General features: G+C 53.2%; 1 protein-coding gene across 1 annotated transcript in view; it reads right to left on the bottom strand.

Moving 5' to 3' along the window:
- NOL6 (nucleolar protein 6 (RNA-associated)) overlaps positions 1 to 9,043 on the bottom strand; it is a gene marked incomplete at its 5' end in the record, with an annotated part of 27,062 nt that extends 18,019 nt beyond the window's left edge. The window contains 14 exons of the mRNA XM_010012836.1: positions 1,514 to 1,589; positions 2,341 to 2,489; positions 2,638 to 2,760; positions 3,165 to 3,342; positions 3,748 to 3,863; positions 4,386 to 4,487; positions 4,643 to 4,701; positions 5,025 to 5,145; positions 5,627 to 5,790; positions 5,935 to 6,069; positions 6,762 to 6,930; positions 7,457 to 7,636; positions 7,902 to 8,018; positions 8,918 to 9,043. Coding sequence (XP_010011138.1) covers positions 1,514 to 1,589; positions 2,341 to 2,489; positions 2,638 to 2,760; positions 3,165 to 3,342; positions 3,748 to 3,863; positions 4,386 to 4,487; positions 4,643 to 4,701; positions 5,025 to 5,145; positions 5,627 to 5,790; positions 5,935 to 6,069; positions 6,762 to 6,930; positions 7,457 to 7,636; positions 7,902 to 8,018; positions 8,918 to 9,043 — 1,815 coding nt within the window. The remainder of the gene's footprint in view (positions 1 to 1,513; positions 1,590 to 2,340; positions 2,490 to 2,637; positions 2,761 to 3,164; positions 3,343 to 3,747; positions 3,864 to 4,385; positions 4,488 to 4,642; positions 4,702 to 5,024; positions 5,146 to 5,626; positions 5,791 to 5,934; positions 6,070 to 6,761; positions 6,931 to 7,456; positions 7,637 to 7,901; positions 8,019 to 8,917) is intronic.
- Positions 9,044 to 9,073: the final 30 nt, after the last annotated feature.

Raw genomic sequence — 9,073 nt, 5'->3', positions numbered from 1 at the left:
CAGTTCCTCCGGGCTGAACCAGCCCAGCGCCCTCAGCCTGTCTCCAGAGCAGAGCTGCTCCAGCCCTCACAGCATCTCCATGGCCTCCTCTGGACTCATTCCAACAGCTCCACATCCATCTTATGCTGGGGTCCTGAGAGCTGGACACAGTACTTCAGATGGGGTCTCATGAGAGTGCAGAGGAGTGCTCATGAGTGAGCAGAGGGAGAGAATCACCTTCTTTAATCTGCTGGTCGTGCTCCTTTTGATGCAGCCCAGGATTTGCTCCCCTTTGTTCTTAAAAATGGGAAAGGGAACAACTTCCTCCTCCATCCAACAGCCAGATAAAAAGGTGGTTTTTCAAAAGACCAGCAAAGTGGTGCCAAAGTGCTCATGCCTCCAGGCTTTAAAAAGGCAGAGAGCAGAAGTAGGGAGGGAGACCTTTCCCTTCCTCCAAGATGCATTTTTTCTGTCTCAAAATGACGTTTCTTGGTTTCAGCTGCACATTCAGCTGGATCATTAAGTAGGAATTGATGGCCACGACCTAGCACTTTGCACCATAACAGTAAAAATCCTTCTGGTTTTCCCAGCTGGACCTATGAGATGGAGGTATAGAAGTGTCTGACCCATGTCCTGAAGGATGCAGGACCTGAAAGGTGTAGCCATAGGAGCACAGTGGGACAGCAGTATCTTCAGACAATGTGAACATAGTGAACTATTGTGGTTTAAGCCCAGCTGGTACCTCGGAACCACGCAGCCACCCGCTCATTCCCTCCCCTTCTTCCCCCCAGCTCCCAGAGGGATGGGGAGGATTGAAAGAATGTAACTCCCACAGGTTGAGATAAGAGCAGTTCAGTAACTAAGGTATAATACAAACCACTGCTGCTACCAATAATAATGATAAGGGAAATAACAAGGGGAGAGGACACAACCGCTCACCACCCGCCGACCGATACCCAGCCTGACCCGAGCAGCGATCTGGGCCTTCCAGGTAACTCCCCCTGGTTTCTATACTGGGCATGACGTGCTGTGGTATGGAATACCCCTTTGGCCAGTTTGGGTCAGGGGTCCTGTCTCTGCTTCCTCCCGGCTTCCCCTCCTCCCTGGCAGAGAATGAGACTGAAAAGTCCTGATCGGGGTAAGCGTTACTTAGCAACAACTAAAACATCAGTGTGTTATCAGTTGTTCCCAGGCTAAAGTCAAAAACACAGCACTGCACCAGCCACTGAGAAGGAGAAAAACCTGTTACAAACCCAGGACATGGACACAAGCACAAAGAGAAGGCCAGTGGGATTCCTGCAGGAGAAATGGGGTGCAGGGACTGCCAGAGCAAGATGATGGCAGTAGTGGTCTTGGTTGGCACAAAAGGCTTGGAAGATCCAAGGAAAGCACCACACTGCCCATCAAAGCACCCACAGGCAGGAATTTTCCTCTTGGGAACCACTCAGCTGCCTCAGGACCACAAAGCTAAAATGACCTCCCCATACCACCCTTCCTCAAGAAACCTACAGCCCCACTGGGGAAGCAACCATACCTCTTTCCCAGTCCTGATCACAGCCTCCAGCAGGGCTCCCATGTAGCAGATGGAGGATTCCTGAATGTCCGCGTGGCTACAGGGAAGACAACAGAGCATTACAGCTACAACACACCAACCCACCCATCCCAGCACTGTATGCTGTGCCCAAAGGCAAGGGTCAGTCCAAGGGTGAGGGATCCCTCCATACAGAAGGGTCACAGTGAGGAGATGAACCTCTGTGCATTCCTCCCATGGCCAAGTTATCCACCCAAAGGAGCCAGACAGCTCATGCACCTCCATAGGATTCAAAGCCATGCCTGCCAATGAACAAACACTTCCTCACAAAACCCCTCCTCAATTCAGGATAAAGAGGCCCAGGCAACTTCTCTGTGTTGTGCAAGAGAGTCTCGTTTTTGGCAGAAGGTATATACTTCTACATGGAAGCTTTCCAGTGTTGTAGGGAGACCCAACCTGTGAACCACCACAGGGTCTCAGGATTTCATTAAATATCCTGCAAGCTCCAGAGAGCTTCTCTGACAGCTGACAGCTCTGCCAACAATGAGTGTCCCAATATCCCATGTGCCTGTAAGGGCAGGACCACGCTGCCTCCTTGCCCTCAGTATTACCATCAGCAGAAACGATAGCACTTGCTCTCCCCACCTTCGCTTGAGAAACAGCTCACAGCATCAGGACCACAACTGAAGTGACTTCCAGATTCCACAAAGCCAAAACAACCCACAACATCCCCCAAAGCATGAAGCCAGCCAGTGGGGTTACCAGGGATGTGGCACAAGCCAGGAGAGCAGCAGTGACCCACACACAGCTGCAGGGTCAGTGCAACTTACAGATTCAGTAGGTGCTTGATAATCTGCTCAGGAATGAGGCGTTTGTGGTAGGCAGTGCTGGCCTCCCACACCACTGCCTCACAGATGCTGCCATCCTGGAATCGCCGCAGCTCTGATTTCTCCCCCCAGAAGGTCCGAAAGTCCAGGGCCTGTGGGAGGACATGAGCCAAGCCAGGCCAGGGACACAGGTCAGCAGTGGGGCTGGGCAAATCGTTCCCATGACCATCAGCCAACCCCACAACCATGTGCAACCACAGCATGCTCCACCATGCTTGGCAGGGGCAGGGCTCCCCTCACCTCAGGGTGATCAGCCTGCGGTCCCTTCTCCAGCATGCTGGCAGCAAAATCAGGATAAAACAGGAGCCCAAATGTCAGGGGCCCAACATCCTTGTGTTTTGGGGGTTCAGCATCAATCGGCCACTGTAGGAAAATAAGGAACATGGAGCACAAGAAGAGAGAAGGTTGCAGGAGCAGCAACTGCTTGGATATTGCGCTGCTAGATGAGCCTCCTGCTACATACATGCTCTCGGGTGCCTGGATGAGCACAGATGGAGAAAGCCCAATGTAGTAAGCCTCCCTAGTAAAAAACACGGTTGTCTTCACCCTGCCCCATCAACAGGCCAGGACTTCTACCCAGACCAAGCCTCCCAGTGGGACCTCACAACCCAGTGTAAAGCTTCAGATCCTCTACTCCCCACGAAGAGGACAGGCTTGTCTCCTCCTGCAGTGAGAAGAGATCCCCTTCCCATGCCCAGCAGTGCCACACAGACATGCAAGACCCCACGTTCTGCAAAGCATGCAGTATCATTGTCAATCTGCATTACCTCAGGGACCTGTGGCAAGGAGTGAGCCACAAGCAGCGCTCTCCCGGACAGCCCACGGGCCAGCAGTGAGACAATGAAGGGAAGGGCTGCAGCCACATAGTTCCCACCCCGATCCATCAGCTCATTCAGCAGCTGCATCTTCTTGCAGGTACCCTGCAGCTTGGAGACATGCTTCAGGCTACAGGAAAAGGAAAGAAGCTAGTCATCCACCTCTGACACCAAATCCTTTCTCAGAGAAGGATATGCTAGAGGATGGACAAAGTGGGGAACTAAGGATCCTGACCCAGGATGGAAGCTACCAGAAGAAACACTGCATTTTGGCATCTGACTATAGGAGATGCTGATCCTTGGGACAGTCCTCATTCCCAAAGGCCAAAGCATTGCACTCCTCCTCCTGGGAGGCTATCTAGACAGTAAAAGTGGAATGGCCAAATGCAAGAGACACCAGCTATCTCAGAGCTAGCAGGACCATCTCCCACCAGGCAGGTACAAATCCATCCCAATCCAAAGCCAGAAAGAGCCAAATCCTCTCCAACCAGGCTCCTCAGCCTTACCCCACCAGCACAGGAAGAGCAAGACTCACTGGAAGACATGGTCAAAGGCTCTGAGCATGGGCTTTCCAGTCATGAGCAGTGCCTGAAAGCCATCCACCATCCGATCATCCAAAATTTCCATGGAGCACTTGGCTTCAAACTGGACCTGAGCAAGGAGACAAGACAGATTAAGAGCATGAATGGGAGGGGAGAAGGAAAGAAATCCCTCCAGCAGTGGTCACTATTCCCCCCCATCAACCATGGCCACCCAGCTCCATGGTCACCAGCAGACCCTGAACCCAGACAGCCTCTTTCCTCAGCGTGAAGCCAAGTCACCAACAGCTGCTGCTGTCATCCACAGACCCTCCTTGATATCATTACCATTAAGGTGAATTTTTTTCCTGCTCCTAAACAGTTAGTTCTGCTAAACAGCTGTTTGGCTCCACCCAAACGTGAAGGGAAACAACTTTTCTCCATCATTCAAGCATGACAGGCAAAGCAGCAGTACATCCAAGTCTTAAAATTCTCTTTAAGTTTCAGAGCTGTACGGATGTCGAAAGCTTAAAAAGCAACATTGAACACTTTCCCCACGTTCAGTGTTCTCCTCCAAGACACCTAACCACCCTCTGCCTGCCTCAGCTCACTCCTAAGACAGCATCTTGGGCTGCCACCACACCCTGCTCAGTACCTGGTGATATTTGCTGGCAGTCATATCAGCACAGAGGTTCACCAGCCCAGAGGGATCCACAAAGACCACTTCAAACGCCTGCTGGAAGTCGTCCAGGACAGGCTGCAAGAGCAAACAGTGTCTTTAGTGCCTTGGCACAGCAGACACCACCACCTTGTTGACACCAACATCCCTTTAACAGGCACGTCCCTGCCCTGCCAGTGCTGGCAGAAAAGCCAGACACAGACAGGAGACACCCCCCCCGGTCAGCTGCTTACCAGGGAGGGATCCACATCCTTCACTAGGCTGATCCCTGTCACACTCAGATCAGTGGTGGCTGTAGGCAGACAAGAAGGGACAAGTCACACCACCATCCACATCTCCCCTGTCAGGAGAGCTATGTGCCAGTACCTCACAACATTACCAGTGCGACAACGCAACACTGGCCTCCACCCTGTGATAGGACCCATCCACTCCACTGTAAGGTGCTCCATCCAGCCCTGTTCTGCTGCCTCATCCTTTCCCATCCATCCCACCCACAGGGTCTTATCATCAGAAAGAGAAAAGCCATAATCCCCCCTTCCCCCACTGTGTTCAGGCTTTGTGCAGCAACTCTGCTGACACCAGCCTTTCCCTGCCCAGAGGACCCTGAAAACTCACCCAGGAACTGCAGGGTGCTCCTCAGCACCTGGTACCCACTCATCATCTTGACGATCTTACGCTTCATCAGCAGGTAGGCAACCAGCATGGAGACCAAGAAGCCGCTGAAGCACCCCAAGCCCTGTGGAAAGAGAGGGCTGAGTCAACAAGAGCTCAAGGAGGCACCATGAGCACCAGAGCCCACCCCACCTGACTGCTTCTAGCCTCTACCAGAGCCCAAGCCCAAGCCCCAGCCCCATCAGGAAGACATGGAAGAAGCAAACCCCTGCACAGTATGGATATTGGATATGGATCTCCTTGCAGGAAGGCAAGGCCACAAAATTCTTTGGAAAATGGGATGAAGAAAACCAAAAAACACCCAAAAAAACCCACTACATCATTCCAGGGACTGTAAAGAAGCATGACTGTCCAGCATGCACATACACACTGCAACCCAGAGGGTAGGATGGAGCTCTTTAAAACCTAACACAGCTGAGTTCACAGTCACAAGCCCACTCCCACCACCCAAAGCACCACCTTTCCACCCCTAGGAAGGAAGATCAAGCCAAAGGCAGGTTGGCCAGGCAAGCAGAGCCTGTCCTGAACCCTGGCACACGACATACCTTGCTGAGCTGCCGCTGGTTAAGCCAAACTTTGAGAAGGGCCACGCCATCCTTCATGCCTGGGAAGTCAGTGGCTGCACTAGACAAGAACTGCAGATGGGAGAGCAGCACTGTGTCGCAGAGGATGGAGTTGTTGTAGTGCGGGGTCGGGGGCTCAGGGGCTCCTGTGTGGGGAGACGACAGCACATTGGATCCAACCACAAACCTCCTGTTCACAGAAAAGGGCTGCAGCAAACCCACCTCTGGGCACTGGGTGCAATCTCCCACTGAATCAAGCAGCCTCATGTTCTCCCAGCCCCAGGCCCTACCTTCTTTGGGGGTGCTCTGCTCCATGAACCAGGCTGTCCGGACATTGTTCTTGCTGGGATAGAAGCGACTGGGTTTGAAGAGACCTGGGGCAGGACACGCGTGGAGTCGGACAGTGACCATCTTCTCATCCTTGCCTGTAAGCAAGGTAGATGTGCATGAGAAAGAGATGTCAGAGACAAACTTGAGAACACCCCCACTTTGGGAAAAGGAAAAAGCTCCTTCCCAGGAAAACTCAGCAGCAGTGGAAATCATATCAGAGCAGAGAGTGACCATATCGCAGAAACAACAATAACCCTGGAGTCACACTGGTCAGAGCCAAGTCTCAACTTCACCCTCACTGTCCAGTCTGGTACTCCAGCACACTCCTGCCTGCCCTAGCCTTGCCACATCACTGCCTGTCCCCCACCACCACCTGGGGTCTGCAGAAACACGCAGCACCCAGCAGCCCACGTCATGTCAGAGAAAAGACAGACTGCACACAGCTTCCCAGGGAAAGCAAGAGTATGACAGGGAGCAGGGGTGGGGAAAGCAGAGAGGGAGAACAGTGCTAGACACAAACATTTTTATGTAGGATCTCCTTTACTCCAGCCAGCAAGGCCAAGCCTGGATAGCCCAGCCAAGCTGAAGAAGGGGACTGGAAGTGGAAGAGGTCTTGCGGGCTAGGCTCTGTGCAGAGAGAAAGGACAACTGGGAGCATCAAAGCTTCAAAATTTATCACTAATTGTTATGACAGCCCCAGACTGACCCCTCTCCAAAAGGGATATGAGACCACCACTACACCCTGCACTTAACACCAGTACCCACCAGAGCACAGCTTAAGTGTTACCTTGAGGCCTCAGTAGCAGGATGGGCTTGAGATGGTTGCTGTTCATGTAGGCAAACTTCACACTGCCAAAATGCTGCTGCTTAGATAAGTGCTGGGCAATGTGGGCCAGGTACAGAGCTCTCTTCCGGTGGTAGCGCTGATTTAGGTTATCTTTGTCCTGGAAGATTTCCTGGGAAGAGAGGGACAGGGAGATCCCTCCTCACTGGCCTGCAGAGCCCAGTTCAGCCCAAGGGACACCACCACCCACCACTCTCCTCAGTCCCACGGGCATGCAGCTATGGCCCCAAGGAGCTCCAAGTCGATCAGGAGCACTGCCTTGCTGCTGGCTTACCAGGCTCTGGGATCATAGGAGGCAGAGCAAAGCCATGCACCCAAACAGGGTGTCACTTTGTCTCAAACCCCGTAAGAGCAAAGGGAAGGAGCACTAGAGGAGTAGCAGCTTGCAAACATCACTCTCCCTAAAACAGTCTTGGGAGCTGGGACAGAAGTGCAACAGGGTACAAAACCAGACAGCATCTATCTCCCCAGCAATGTAGAATTGGTTCAGCCCAGGCAGAGAGAAAGAAGATCCTCATGAGGAACTAAAATCAAAGCAGCTGCATCCACAGGTGCTGTAAACCCACTCAGGAGTGGAGAGGACAGGGCAGGGGTGGTGGGGGACAGGGCCACTCAGGAGCAGGCATGGACAGACTCACCCGTGGCATTGTCACCGCCATGTCCACATTGATCTCTGGTTTAATACAGGTGCCCAGCAGGTAGCTGCCCACCACCTTCAGCTCAGCTGGGGGCATGAAGTGGAACCTCCCCTTGATGCTGAATGGCACCTGCAGGAATGGGACCTTCACATCTTTGGGGAGCCAGGCCTGGTCAGTGAGCTGGGAACAGACAGGACATGCAAAACACTCTAATCATCACCAACAGCAGATGTGCAGGAACCAGGATGCCTCCCACCACACAGCTGCAGGCGTCTGCACGCACATCTGAAATACACAGTGCCCTCCTCTCCCTTCCAAGGTAAAGCAAAGTTGTATTTTTCGATCCCAAAGGGATACTGTCCATAAGGACCTCTGCCTGCACAGCAACAGCAGAACCTGGTCCATACAGGGGTTTTGCCACCTCCTCCATCACTCTGAAACGTACTTCAGTTTCTGGTGTCTCTGGGATGGCGGTCAGCAGGCTGTTAATTTCATGTAGGAAGGCATCAATCTTCTTCTTCTTTGTCTCCTTCAATGTCACCTCCTTCAGAAGCTCCTCGATCTATAGGAGAAAAGGGGACCATCAAAAGCAGCTGCAACACTATAGCTGCTCTTGCCCTTTACCTTGTCCTCCAGCATCTGCCGCAAGCCTGGTAAAGAGGGCAGCAGATGAGCTGGGGAGCACACATGCACCCCTCTGCAAACCCTGCCTGGAGCTGGGAGTCCAGGCAGCCCATGGGCAGAAGGATAACACATTGCCTATGAAATGCTGAACAGCTCCCGTGTGAGGTCCAGCCACAAAGACACCTGGTGTGATTCACAAAGGCATACAGCTGTCAGAAAGGCTTTTGGTATGGCAAAGTATTAGCTACAACCATTCAGATTCATGCCATGAACCAGGCCCTAAAGGTCCTGCCACCAATACCAGCAGGTAGCCAAAAGATCAAAGCCACTCCTCACAAAAATCACATCAGAAGCCATGTATCCACCAGCCTGACCTCCACCTAACACAGACAGCTTGCTTCCCCATACAAAACATCTTCCTGTCGCATCCAGAAGCTGGTCAAAGACAGCAGCCAGGCACAAACAGTGCTGCTACCTCCTCACTGTGCTATGCGATAAGTCACTGCAGGGAAGGATGCAATGATCACGCTTCAACCATACTGCAGTTATGTGCTGGAAGGGTTCAATTTTAACGGTGTAAAAGAGGCACAAGGCCTGGTGCGGGTCGGTAACAGGAATTACGATGGAAAATACCACAATGTGCTGGGTGCCTTGTGAAGCCTGTGCCTCCTGTCACAGCCCGGTCCCCGGCTCCTGCACAGGAGCGGCCTGTGCCTGGATTTACTAGGCCAGGAGTGTTCAGGGGCCCGCCAGCGGCCTGGGGCCTCATCCCGGACCGGTTCCCGTAAGAGCTCCGAGCCCGGGGTCCCACTGCTCCCCGAGGAGCCTCCCGCTGACCTGCAGGCGGAGCAGGCTGGAATGGAACAGATCCTCGGTCTCCTTCAGCCGGTTCAGCTCCTCGTTGGTCGGTGGCTTGTAGAGCTCGGCGCGGCTCAGCTTCGCCGGCTGCAGGGCCCCGGCGGGAGCGGCCCTCTTCCCTCTCCTCGCCGCACC

Source organism: Nestor notabilis, unplaced genomic scaffold, assembly GCF_000696875.1.
Source record: "Nestor notabilis isolate BGI_N333 unplaced genomic scaffold, ASM69687v1 scaffold464, whole genome shotgun sequence".
Lineage (NCBI taxonomy): Eukaryota > Metazoa > Chordata > Aves > Psittaciformes > Psittacidae > Nestor > Nestor notabilis.
This window is presented reverse-complemented; position numbering and strand designations above follow the sequence as displayed.